At 41.5% G+C, this 13,398-nt stretch overlaps 1 protein-coding gene across 1 annotated transcript in view; it reads right to left on the bottom strand.

The window, feature by feature from the left end:
• RYK (receptor like tyrosine kinase) overlaps positions 1 to 13,398 on the bottom strand; it is a 59,844-nt gene that overhangs the window by 7,797 nt on the left and 38,649 nt on the right. Inside the window, exons 10-12 of the mRNA XM_032992625.2 lie at positions 6,957 to 7,026; positions 4,817 to 4,949; positions 2,935 to 3,044 (exon numbers count right to left, since the gene is read on the bottom strand). Coding sequence (XP_032848516.2) covers positions 2,935 to 3,044; positions 4,817 to 4,949; positions 6,957 to 7,026 — 313 coding nt within the window. The remainder of the gene's footprint in view (positions 1 to 2,934; positions 3,045 to 4,816; positions 4,950 to 6,956; positions 7,027 to 13,398) is intronic.

The following is a 13,398-nucleotide window of genomic DNA, read 5'->3' as shown; positions in this document are numbered from 1 at the left end:
AAGACCTGTCTATAAACAAATACAATACAAAGGGTAATTTCCCAGTGATTAGAGAGCTCTGACTTATGTAATCCACATGTCCACTCTATTTGGGCCCAACTGTGCTATGGGCACAAGACCAAAAGTCCTTCTTCCCTTAACAAACCTGCCAAGACCACTGCAATTCTGGCTCCCTCCCCCAAACTAGAGCATGGGTATATAGGTCTGATACACTTCATACCAACTCCTCCCAGCCTTTCACCACACAGGAATAGACCTTGGGAACAAAGGTATGGCAGAGGAACCAAAGACCTTCAAGGGATCCTGGCTACCGGCACCCTCTTTCTCTTTAAAATACTAATGCTAGCTCAGGATTTCTTGTACTGCAGCACAGATCTGCAGATGCTCAGTTCCTGCCTGCATTTCCCATGGAAAAGGAGCACCCGGGGCACTATGTATTGATTTTCATCATCACTCCAGATCACACGCATGGCAACTGAAGCGAAGCTGGACTTTGCTCCAGGAGGGCAAGGAGTTGAGCAGTCTGGGCTGCCGACACTTTGCACGACAATGGCACTAGGCTGTTAATTCACTGCACAGACATGAGAGGTTGTCACAAGGTAAGTTCCCTGGACCACTGTTTATGATCCTTGCCTCCTGTGCTACCACTTCTTCCTCAACACGTTCACCAGAGAGGAAAAGCAATAGGAATTCGGAATACAGTCTCTAAGGAACTGTATCAAGCTTACATGGCACAAGAGCCAGGATTCTGCTGGACTGGCTTGGTGGCACCAGCCCAAAAGTCCAAGAGATGGCTTCAGGGTGGATCTCACTGCTCCCACTCTGTCCCAGCATCTGCTATACCAACAGTGCCTGGTGCCAGTACAACAGTGCAGTACTTAGAAGCCTATCCTAGGACAAGCGTGAGTGCTTAAGTGTCTCCCAGCTTTTACTCATAGTCCCCTGGATGCAGCATCAGAAGTTTTGCTGGCCTTGGCCAGCCTGAAGAACTGGGCCAAAGACTGCACCTGAGAGGACCGAGTGGTTTTGTGGACAGAAGCACAAAGGACAAAAGTTGTAGCAAGTGACCCCTGACAACCCTGAGGGGCTAGGCAGGGAAGTCAGTCCAAATTTTAGGAGCAGGACCTACCCCCGTGTGGGGAACGTGACATGTATTTTACTATTAATTGCTGAGCCAGATGTGCAGAGCTCTCTAACGGAAGAAACCAGTTGCCCGGCTGCAAGGCAAATGATATAGAAGTGCAGGCTGTCGATGAAAAGTGCGAAGACAGAAACCGGGCTTCCAGTTCAAGGACCACGTGGGAAGAATCAAAGAAAACCCCCAATCAAAAAGGGGTACAACAAGGTGGTTCAACAACTGTGCCTTGAAGATACTGGAGGGACTGAGGCCTTGAAGATCCTAGGATGTATTTTCAAGGGTATACTGGGAAACTTGTTGGCAAACGAGGAAAAACACACTCACCAAGGTGGCAAAAAGTTGAAAGAGGTGGAAGCCAAAGAACGGGAACTGAGACAGTAACCCAGTCACTCCTACCTGGGCAACTCAAAATCCGGAAGATTTGGGAGTGTGCTCCAGTCTTTACACCCCTGCACTGGCAGAAGGCAGGGTCTCAGAAAATCTTACAGGTATTGCTAAGGCAAAACACCTCTCAGCTTACATGGGGTGCATGCCCCAAGGTCATCAATGTGATGCGGGCAGCAATTCTAAGGACCTAACTAGTTTATCAATAATATTTTCATAAAATAGACACAAAGAAGAATCAAGCAGATGACCAGAGCATGAGGCACTTCATTTTCTTCCAAAAATAAATGAAGCATCCTAACTGAAGCAATGCAAGATGTGCATTCATTGCGAGTGATTCAATGATGATGTATTATTTCATAAATTAAATTGTTTTTTTGCAAAGCAGAGCTCATCAAATCTCAAAAGCACCTCTAGGAGCCAATTTCAGGTGAAAGACTTTATATCCATCAGTAGTTCAGTCACCTCATTAGAAGGTATTTCACTGAGCAACAATTTGTACTCAGCTCTGGGCTATAACCCAGAGGTTGCTTCTTTCTCCATTTCTTTCATTGCTAGTTCATTAATAGACAGGTGCGGGTCCTTGGAGGGTGGGGGGCGGTGGGGAGCAAAAGGAGAAATATCTCTCCAAAGCAGAAACTTGAATTCAAGGCTTCAGACATGGCCCTGAATTCTGAAAAGTAACTGTGTTACCTGAATTATGATGTTATTTGCAGGTATCATAAAAATAAGCTCACAGACTAAATGCCCCTTTTGGTATTTTCAGATGTTTAGTTAAGTTTAGGCAGAACCCTGTATTTTCTGTTTACCCTTACTAGGTATTAAAGCAGACGGAGAATGAGCACAGTTGGCAGTCTGAGGGATTTGGTTTACAGAAAGCCAAACACCTCAATCTCTAAATTTTGAGGACATATTCCAGTCAGAAGATGGTCTCAAACCCTACTTTGGCATTCCTACCATTACGAAACGCATTCATATCTATCCATCGTTTGACAGCTAAGAGATCTACCAATGAGCAAAGCCATTAAGCCATTTTTTAAGGAAAAAATTAAGAAAAAATACATCATACAAAAATCTATCCATTGATAAACTGCCAAAGATATTCCAAGTTTTTATTAAAGCTTAAGGGGACCTTTAATATTTTTAAGCCTTTGAAAAAGTGATAGATAAAACCTAGGAAAAGTACTTAAGATGAGGATGTTCTCCTTCCTTGAAAACCATGCTTTCTGGTTCACTTTATGTTTAGAGGAAAACAACTTCACTAATAAAACCATTCACCCAGAATTTGTAAGAAAACCCAAACAGCAGTGTATTTTGAAGTAGAGATCAGGTCAGTTGGAGAAAGCCCATCCCAGCTCTAGCTACTGACATAACATTGTCTGCACGATGACTCTAGCCCGCTGAGTACTTACACACAGTTTCTAGCAGCCAGGTCTTTGTGAATGACCTCCCGTCTGGCCAAATAACTCATTCCACAGGCGATCTGAATAGCCATATGTACAAGATCCTGCTGGGAAATTGCCTGCAAGAGCACAGAACAACAATCATTGCAAAACTGCAAGCCCAGTGCCTGCGAGGTTAGAGGTTCTGTCGTATTCTAGTGCCCCTTCCCTTTACTTCACCTTTACTGGCTGATGATTTCTAGTAACTACACATGCTACCACCTATTGAAAACTTACGAAGACTCCTTATTATAAAATACTATTTTTGTGACATGCCAGGGGTAAATGTTTCCAATTTGCAACTGCCTCACTGCTACACAGCTTTTCCTTTGATTAGTGGTGAACATAGGCAAAAATGGTCAATTTTGCCCTCCCCACCACACTTTTTTTACTTTCTGTTTCTCTGGAAACCAACTCATTTTCAGGCAGGAGGGCACAAACAGCCGTCAAAATTCTCGTTGCTATCTGCTGCTGAAAATTAGCATCAAAGGCTGTTGCTCCATCTACTTTTACAACTTCACAGTCCTATATAAATGAAACTCTTGCAAATATTTCTACCTTGGGTTCCCTCTTCCATTTCTATAGCGTTTCAGAAACTGCAGCATGCAGGTGGACACACTGAAGTCGCAACCAAATACTAAATTAAAACAATAACAAATTGGCTTTTTCATTAACAGGTCGTTATTAAGAACAATAGCCATGTATGATTTCAGAAAACTCAATAGTTTGCTTTGGGTATTTGTAAGCAAGTTCCATCTTAAAATAAGTAAGCAGGACACCCAATGTCCTGGGTTTTGATAATTAAGTACAGTCATACCTCGTTACTAAGAGGCAACTCCTGTTTGCCATAATACAGACTATAAATACCATTTCTGCTTAAATTCTTGGAAAGGTATATTAGTGCACTGCACAGGGATTTCTAACTCAGATTAAGCAGCAAAACAAGTAAAATCAAAGTTGCAAGATCCTAGCAGCTTACCACAATTTATAAATTAACAGAGGTAGGTGGCCCTTGCTAGCGTGAAATCTGGTAGATATCAGGGACAAATGCTGACCTCAGGAAACAAGATTTCATTTTGTGCTTGGTTTAGTCTAAAGACAGAAGCCAAACCAGGGTAAAGTTGAAAAGACAAGAGAAGGTAATCCTAACAAGAGGGATAGCTTTACTACGTGTACACATCCATCACTAAACACTCAGATTTTTTTAAATATGCAAAACGTTCTCATCTAGGAATATTTTCCTTTCTAACTTACGAAATATATGCAACAGGTTCCACTGAAACACAGTAAAGTTATGAATGCTAAAGAGCACCCACAGCAGTTAATAAAAAATAAAAATCAGCAGATTGCTTCCTTTAGTATCTAAAGTTAAATAAATCCAATTATTTTACTTAACAGCAGATCTACAGCAGCACAAGTTTAACAGAAGTGCTTTATGCTTACAGTAATTAAGAACTAGAACAATTAAAGGGATAATCTATTAATTATACCCAAAATAAAATCAGTAAATCTGAAATTTCTCCACAGAAAACTTTCCCCTGTGTATTCTAACTTAAATCCACAATAATATACCATTTTCTCTATTTTTTTAGAGATGTATTGATATACCAGCTACTAGCCTGATCAGAGTTTAACTCATCTTCATGCCCTCTGAACATCTGTGATGAACACAGCCAAGAATGTTTTTGTTGTATGAATCAAGACAAACACTTGCTAGGGAACCTGCTTGCCAATTCTCTCATTGTCCCAACAGAACAGGTAAATACCGCAACTATTTCTTTTAAGGCACATGCACAGATGACAAATCAAGTCTAAGTTTAATGGGCAATAAGTCAAAGATTTCTGAGTGTACCTGAGGATTGTTAGCCTCTACCAGCTTGCACTGTCTCAAGAACAGTTTAAGGTTCCCCCAGTTCATGTATGGCAGCAGCACCATCGGTTTCTCTCCCTCTTCTATACAGACGTGAGTGATAGGTAGCAGATTCCTGGAAGACAAGGAGAGCAATTCCTCATTTTATGAAACTGAAATTTGACAAAAATCTTCTTAATCCTAAACACAGTAAAAATAATTCAACACTGAAGGAAAGAATTTATTCTTGCACTTTGAATTACAGAGGACAAGGTCTCCAAATAACTGAAGCACAACTGAAGCCCTAGACATCTTTTTTTAAAAAAATGAGATACTTGAGTAGTTTCCCATTAAGAAGAACCCTCCAATTTTTTTTCATTTGGTCCAAAAGGGCTGAAATAAATCTCTGTGAATAGAGGTTATCATTTATATTAAGAAGCGATATATCCTCAACTTGGAAGTGTATCATTCTGAACGCAGCTATAAATATAAAATATCTAGCTCCATTAGAGTGGTTTAAAAAAAGTCAAAACATCATGTTTGATCCGCTTCAAAGTGACAGAACAGAAAATTTTAGTTTTGATTCAATTAAACATTAAAGTTGTACTCTAAAGCAGAAGTATTGCAGGAGTTTTATCACAGGTGGTTTAGAATCACAGAATCATTTAGGCTGGAAAAGACCTTTAAGATCATCAAGTCTGACTGTAAACCTAACACTGCCAAGTCCACCAGTAAACCACTCCAATGGTCCCTTCCAACCTTCCTTATGGTTCAGATAACCCCCATGCAGCATTGTTTCTAAACATCTCCCTATAGTATCAACATATAAATTTGTAGAAACTTGAAACAAACTGTATATAGTTTCAATTTTCCATCAAACATTCTTGAAAAAACTGCATCTCCTACTGAAAACATTAGTAAGTCTCCAATCGGTTATAATGATTTTGAAAAAGGGAACTTTGATATTTCCTGTTCTGATTTGAAGATGTCTGATAGTCAGGTGTCACATCCATGAGCTCTACGTACCCACTCTACCTTCAACCAAGATAAAGGTCCCAGGTTTATAGGCAAGAAGAAAAGCTTTTTGGACTTTTTGAAGAGTTTGACTTGTAGTAAGGAGGACAGCAGCTGATTTTGAACGATGAGAGGAGGGTTGTTTCAATTTTAAGTATGTTTCCCTAAGAACCTGCTACTCCTCTTCATACAATCCTGTATTTTAGGCAAGGCCTTAACTATAATAACTCTTAGAAAAGCAGCTCTTAAATGCATGGTAGAAGTAATAATTCTGCTTGAAGTATTTTCATTTCCTTCACAGTACCAAGAAAAAAAGATCAATCACTAGTCTAAGGACTTGACGATGAGCGTAGGTTTCTTCTGACCTGCATCCCTGCCAGTAAGGAAGATCTTTAAGGCCAATTTCAGCCTTTAATCCAAGCTGCAGAAACTGCCACTAACTCAAGCTGGTGGGAGCATCAATTTAAAAAACCTAAGCCATCACCCCCCCCAAACCACACCATTAATTCTTAAGGAATAAATCCCATCAGTGATGCTACGATGCCATACCAGGACAACACGTGTGCAAGAGTCCTAAAAAGCATTTCCTTGTGTCCACGTGGGATGGTACCTAATCACAAAACTTCATATGCCATGGAGAAAATTATGAACAATACAAAACAGATTAGTAAATTAGCTAAACAATCAACCTGCATATATACTTACTCTCATCATCTCTAAGATTCCACCACATTTAACAACTAGCCTGTGCAAGAACCAGCAGCACCTCTTTCTGTAATAACTAAGAATATATAAAAGGAGTATCTACCTATATTTCACTGTGAAGACTAGAACACCAAACTAAAGACTTTCCCCGTTTTCCCACTCACTGCTACCATTTGATTTTATGGACTGTGCAGCTAGGAAAAAAGCTTATAAGCACTCTTTACAATAAGAAGCATAGCCACAATTCTGTTTTTGCAAGTGACACAAAAATAGTTTCAGCTCTTTACAGCTTTAAAAAACTTCAAATATACAAAATGTTGCTGAATTCTGAAAAAACTGTTTCTTCTCTCCCTAGGGAGCTTTAAGTACAAGTATTTTCAGCCCACCCAGATACATCTTTGCTTATAAACACTGCTTAGCTTACCTGTGATGAAGTCCTCTGAGTTTACAGCTTTCAGTGAGCATCATTGTCACCTGTACCTCTGAGGCTTGATCTAATTAAAAAAAAAAAAAAAAAAAAGGAACTGCAGATATAACTTTGGAAACAAATCAACATATTAATTAAAATTTCGTCCAGATCTGCAAGTCAGTGGAGGTCATTTGAGCACAAACAGAACATGTTTGCCTACTTTTTTTAAAAAGGAATTTAAAAAACTCTGAACAAGTAAGCCAAGTTCTAGGGCACATTTCTGCTTAAACAAATGGGGTGAAGCCAAAAAAGGAAGTAAAACACACTCTAGGTGCTGACAGACTGTACTTTTGTCACTTCCTGACAGCTTCTGGGCAATCATGAACTGCCTGCACTAGGCAGCGCGGGTCACATCCTGCGCAGGGTGCTGCTGCAAGTAAGGGAGTTTGCCATGCATTTCCCAAAAGCACAGGAGTGCTCAGAAGACACCAGTTTGCTGATGAATTACCTGTACAGGCTTCTGCAGATTACTTCCACACCAATGGAGACCTTTTATTTCTAGATTTACTTATTTACTGCTCTCTACTTGAAGCAGTTGACTTTTGGTAACCTTAGAAAAGTTTGCTGTTCTCTTCCCCGCCTTTCAAAAAAAAAAAAATATTACTGCTGCCAGCTAAAATTCAAGCATCTGTGGTAACTCAGAGCACCTACTGGGCAGAAGTGTTGCTTGTAACCCCTTCCACATAAATATTTTTGTGTGTTTTGGTTTTTTTCCCCCTCTCTGGTGGCAAGAAGCAACAGGGAAGCTCAATGCGATGTAAATCACAGCTCTCACAATCCCGCCCTCCTCATACCTGGGTGCATTTTCTGTCCCTCCTTCGTGCTAGAACTAGTACCAGTGTGCCTAGGCAGCAAGCTAGCACAGGAGAGAGCCCAGCAAAGGCCAAATAGTTTTCCTTGCTGTATTAGGATGAATTTACATATTACAGATGAGTCAAAACAACATTTTACTGCCCTGGGAGAAAACGGAGAGAACTGATCTGCTCTTCTCCCTTTTTCATGGTCTTATCCTCCTCCCTGTACCACCTCTGACACCCTTTCCTAATTGAACTTTAACCCTGCAAAAGAAAACATGACTTTTGACTAACTTAAGAGTGGTGAATGTGGTCAGTGCGGATGAACACAAGGTAGGGAAAAGCAAGCACAAAGCCCAGAGGGAGAGCACAACCTCCCTCTCATGTCAAGGGCAAGCTAAATAGACAGGCTCTAACCATAATACACAAATTGGCATTTAGCTCTCCAAATTTGCTGGAAGTGGAGACAGCTTCAGGCACAACACAGCTCCTGCATAAGAAAGGGTTCATCAAAAGAGAAATCATGCAACTCCAGAACCTGTGAGCCACAAAACATTGGCTGCATTGAGAAAGTTCCCCTCAATCAGGGAAAGGAATGATATCCCAAGGCAAACTACTTCAAAGGCTGCTTTACCACCTTGGCTCCGAAGAGACCAGAAAGGAGGCATGCCTTCCCAAAAGCATACAGGCACTAAAAAAAAGAGGAGATCAGGAAATGGAGGTTACAAATGCAGATACAGGTCCCAGCCAGAGGCACTGAACCCTGACCATGCTTGGAAACCCCTAAGGAGCATCACTGCCCTAGACACTGTGCAGGCTGAAAGGACCAAGACCACCAAGCACAACACTATAGAGAAGTCCAGAGGTGCCACTAGATTAGTGACAATTATGGCTGCAGTCTATTATGGGATGCACCAAGCCAGTGCATTTCCTTGTATTTGATAACAAGTATGTATGGGGGAGGATATGAACATGCTCTTGCAGTGCAGGAGACATTTAAGGAACGGTCAGCTGAAGCCTCTAGTTTGCACTCCACACAGAGGCATGAGAAAGAGAAGGTCCTACCTACTGTGCAGCAAGAGCACTCCCGTGTTTTGTATGTGATGGATTTGATACGTAGGAGACAGACTTCAAAAGGCTTGTAAACAAGTAAGAAAAACCAAGATACTACATTAAAATGAAGTTACACAGGCATGAATGGCTGAATCATCCAACTGTTATAAAGGGCAAGAAGCATTAAAAATAGAGGTGTAAAAGCATATTGTAAGAAGTTTGAGGAACTGCCAGCAGGCTACTAGTATGCAGATTCAGGTTTAAATGCATTAATTACTAGAACTCAAAGACCACAATTTCTTCAACCCAGCATATGACAAAGGGAGGAAAGAGATTACTTAGGTGTGAGTTTAAGCTGATTATACACTCTTTGGCCCTGTGCTTGTTTAACTGGTTTGCTTTTAATTGTAAGAGCTAGCATGCAATAATTCGAAGCTCTACATCAGAGATTATTTAAAACTGGCTTTAAAAATCTACAGAACGAGTTAATCTGGTTCAGACAATGCACCTATTCATCTCTTCACACTAACAATGTAGGAGATGTCACTCTTCTGCTGATGCCTTTCTCTTTCCATCACACAAGGTGTTTTTCAGCAGGTCACTGGTGCTTCATTGTTTTCTTTCACAGCTCGGAGACACTACGCTATAGTTGTTGAGCACCCAAAAGGACGATTGACTCCCATTCAAGTCTATACGGAAATCTAAATCTTATCTCGTGAAACAGTCCCAGCATCCATATTGTGTTTTCTTATCAATATTATTTCCTTGTTTTCTGTATGGAAAAAACTTACAACACACCAACAAATTCAACACACTAAGAACAAACAATAGCAGTACAAGGCTAATCCTCCTCTAGCTTAGACTGCTGCCAATTTATAACCACCACGTAATTTAATTACTGTGAGTTTGTACTAGATATAGTTCAAAACACAACATAAATCACCACCTCTTTGAGTGATTCTAGTCAAAAGGGAGTAAAAAATTACCAAAATAATGCTACTGCACCAGTCTCTACTGCAATTAGACTTCCTTTTAAGGCCATTTTCGTTAGTTATACAATAAAAACTACATTTCAACAAACCGTCACATTTAGTATATTATAACCACTTTCAAGCATCCAACAGGTCTTCATAGATTAGGAAGAAGATGATTTTGGTAATAATACATTTTGTTGTAGAGGATCTGGTGAATCTGACCATTCTGCACTGAAGACCCTTAAAAGCAGTATAGAAAATCCACAGCTTTTGTGGCTTTGATACAAGAACTACACAGTCCCAGAGCAAAGCCAGTGACAGCCATGGCCCAGCAATTCCAGCTTGGTCAGACATTTTTGTGGGGACATACTAAGGTGAATCCTACAGATTTCATTTTCCCACCTGGGCCAAAGTGTAATCCTGTACTGAAACCATGTATCAAATCTCTCAGCACACACACATGGGCATTTTATTCACAGAACTATGTGTGTAGCCACACAAAATGAGACCTGGGGAATGATCTTGTCAAACACACTAAAATGCCCACAGGCTTCTGCAGCTCATTTTTTCTGTACCAGATCCATTAAGTCATTTGATATGAACACAGCCACACACACAGCTAAAGAGAGGGGAATTGGGGGAAAGCCTCCCACGGAGCTAGAAACCTTTTAAATCAGAATAGCAACTTAAAGCCATGACAGGAGGTTATAGTCTCCCATATATTAAATCTGTGCATCAGGAAACAGCCCCAAGTTTAAGTCAAAGACTCCAGGGCAAGGCAACAAGGGCTTGTTGCACAACTTCTTCAAAGCCCTAGAAAAAAAAAAAGCTAAACTTCCCCCTGAGCTATGAACACTATTTGTGATTAATACGTCAGTGCTCAACAATTCAGGTAGTTGCCGCCTGATGATCATGAGGTATAGCCAGGTCAGTGCTTCTTAGCCCCAAAAGAGCATCGTCTATTTTCACAAGGCTATCACACACCAACAGCTGAGTAACTGAACAGCAAAGACTTCAGCTCACATGAGGGAAGAGAAAGATTTAATACCTGGATGTTCAACTAGGACCAAAAAAGTCCAACTTTAAGAACGTGCTTAAAAGCAAGTGTGTTTGAGATAGATGTAAATGTATTCCAGAGCTAGGAAGATGCTTTTAAAGCACTGGTTTTACCCATTCTGTGCCAAGAGTCTGGCTGTGAAAGTCTACCCTAAGGCACAGAGCAAGAATAAGCTAAGATTTCAAGAAGCTCTGATACGGCTGCAAGTTTATCTCATGATATTACGTTATTTGTATATAGCCAGGCACAATGGGGCTCTTGGCACTGCTATTTTTATAAAAGAGCCTAATCTCTCCACACAATTCTGGCAAGTGTTTTATGTGCTGAGGCCCTTCCTGGTTCATGGGGAGCAGGAGAACCTATTTCATTTCTACCAGCTTCTCAAAGTCCATCTGCAAAAGTGCATTTTAAAATCTTTGTTCATCATCGCTCACATGAATCATTTCAACACTCACGTGAAAAAAATCTCTTGGAAGTTTTGCAATGACACTAACGTTGCAGCAATTTGCTTGCTTTGAGACTGGGCACTTTTTGACAACTGCAGAGCTTCATGCTCTACAGTCACTAGGTGGTAGCGTATCAGAAAAGAGTCACTCCACACCTCAAATTACCCACCAGAGATGAAAAGCAGCAGTTACCTGGATATTGCAGTGGGTTACCCAATTAGCTGGATGGCTTTCAAGCATAACATTTTAAGTCAGACCTCCTAGAATCTCAAAATAGCAAAGCACAGCATTACAACTTAAAGACTTCAGATTGTAGCACAGTCACTGAAATCTACTACTTCAGACAGAAGACAAAGCAGAGTCTTAAAAGAAATATAACCAACGGCTTCAAAATTTAAATAAGTCATTCCAGAGCCCTTTCATAGCCTACTATGGGCAGCAACACACAACAATTTCTCTCAGCACTCTGATCGGAAGCAGCTTTGCAAACACTACAGCTAGGAAGTCTAAGGTTTCCGATAAACACATCTCCTGACAGCAATATTTAAAAATATGTTTTATAGGAAGCTTTTCTCACCTCTGGACCATTTGTAGCATCTTGTTCCTGTGCGAACTTCCTTCTGTCTCATATTGCAAGCTAACATTCCCCAGTATCAGAACATTTATACAACCCATTTTGTATATGGCTACATGTTTTCACAAAGCTCCTATTACCCTTATTATCTTTCAGACTTGTGGGCTTTGCCAAATATACTGTGACAAAGTTCACAAGCTCAAGTTATTGAAGGGTGAAAAACATACAGGCAGGCACAATGGTCACAGACTGTGTCCACAGGAATTGAGTGTAGTATTAGAACTGCCCTAAATGTTCAGCTTCATTTAAGAAATGCTACTAGTATCAATATATCCTTTTTAATTACTGCTGCTTCTGCACAGCCATTAATTATATAAAATTTCTCCCAAGGCAGAATTCAATCCCAGTTCAAAGAGAACACATGCCTGAATTAACCCTTTTACACAGGTATTTGGGTTTTTAGAAGAAATTCAACACTTGAAGACTATCCTGAGTTCACATCTGTTGTACATAACATTTTTAATGCTGCTACCAGACATTTTCAGAACTTTCCTTCAATAGAAGGATGAACTGCTTAAGGAATGCAAGTCATCATGATCCAATACGCTTCTTCATAGGTAGAAGGGAAAGTACATACACAAAAATATTGACGCTTTAAAACTTCAGGAAGCCCTAACAGTCAGACAGTATCAAGTTACTGCGGAAGCCAGCAGCACATCTGATGGCTTTCTGCCTATGACAGAAATGAAGGAAAAACACCTTGCTCCTGTTCAGCTGCCCTATTGTACATGCAAGTCAAGACAGCCAGAGGGGCACATTCAGGTAATGGCTATACTTTCATGCATTGGCATCCATCTGCTTTACAAGTGTGCTGGGGTTCTGTGGCGGGGTTTTTGGTAGCAGGGGAGGGGGCTACAGCAGTGGCCCCTGTGAAAAGCTTCTCGAAACTCCCCCAACTCCAAGTCGGACCCATCTCTGGCCTGGGCTGAGCCAATCAGTGACGGTGGCTGCGCCCCTGCAGTAACGTATTTAAGAAGGGGAACCTGGGTTGGGACTTGTGAGGAGGAGTTGTGAGGAAGACACCTACGTGAACACCCAGGTCAGTGGAAGGAAGCAGGAGGAAGGGGGGAGAGGTGAGCAGAGCCCCCTGTACCCCATGGGGAGATGGCAGGGCCAACCCTGCCACCCAGGGAGGTCACCGGTGGAGCAGAGGCCGACCCGAGGCCTGTGGAGGAGCCCACACCAGGGACAGGCGGCTGCGCTTAAAGGAGGCCGGGACTCTGAGGGGAGAAGCAGCCCCCGCTGTTGTGGATCGGCACTGGGAGGACTGGAACACGCAGGGGGGACCCACGCTGGAGCAGCCTGGGAACGGCTGCGGCCCGTGGGGAGGACTCACTGCAGAGAAGGTTCGTGGAGAACTGTCTGCAGTGAGAGGGGAGCCCCGTGGAGCAGGGGAGAAAAGTCTTATGTACTACACATACTCCGAAGGCAGCTGCAGT

The sequence above is a fragment of the Tyto alba genome, unplaced genomic scaffold, assembly GCF_018691265.1.
Source record: "Tyto alba isolate M040663 unplaced genomic scaffold, T.alba_DEE_v4.0 Super-Scaffold_10, whole genome shotgun sequence".
In the NCBI taxonomy this organism is placed as follows: domain Eukaryota; kingdom Metazoa; phylum Chordata; class Aves; order Strigiformes; family Tytonidae; genus Tyto; species Tyto alba.
This window is presented reverse-complemented; position numbering and strand designations above follow the sequence as displayed.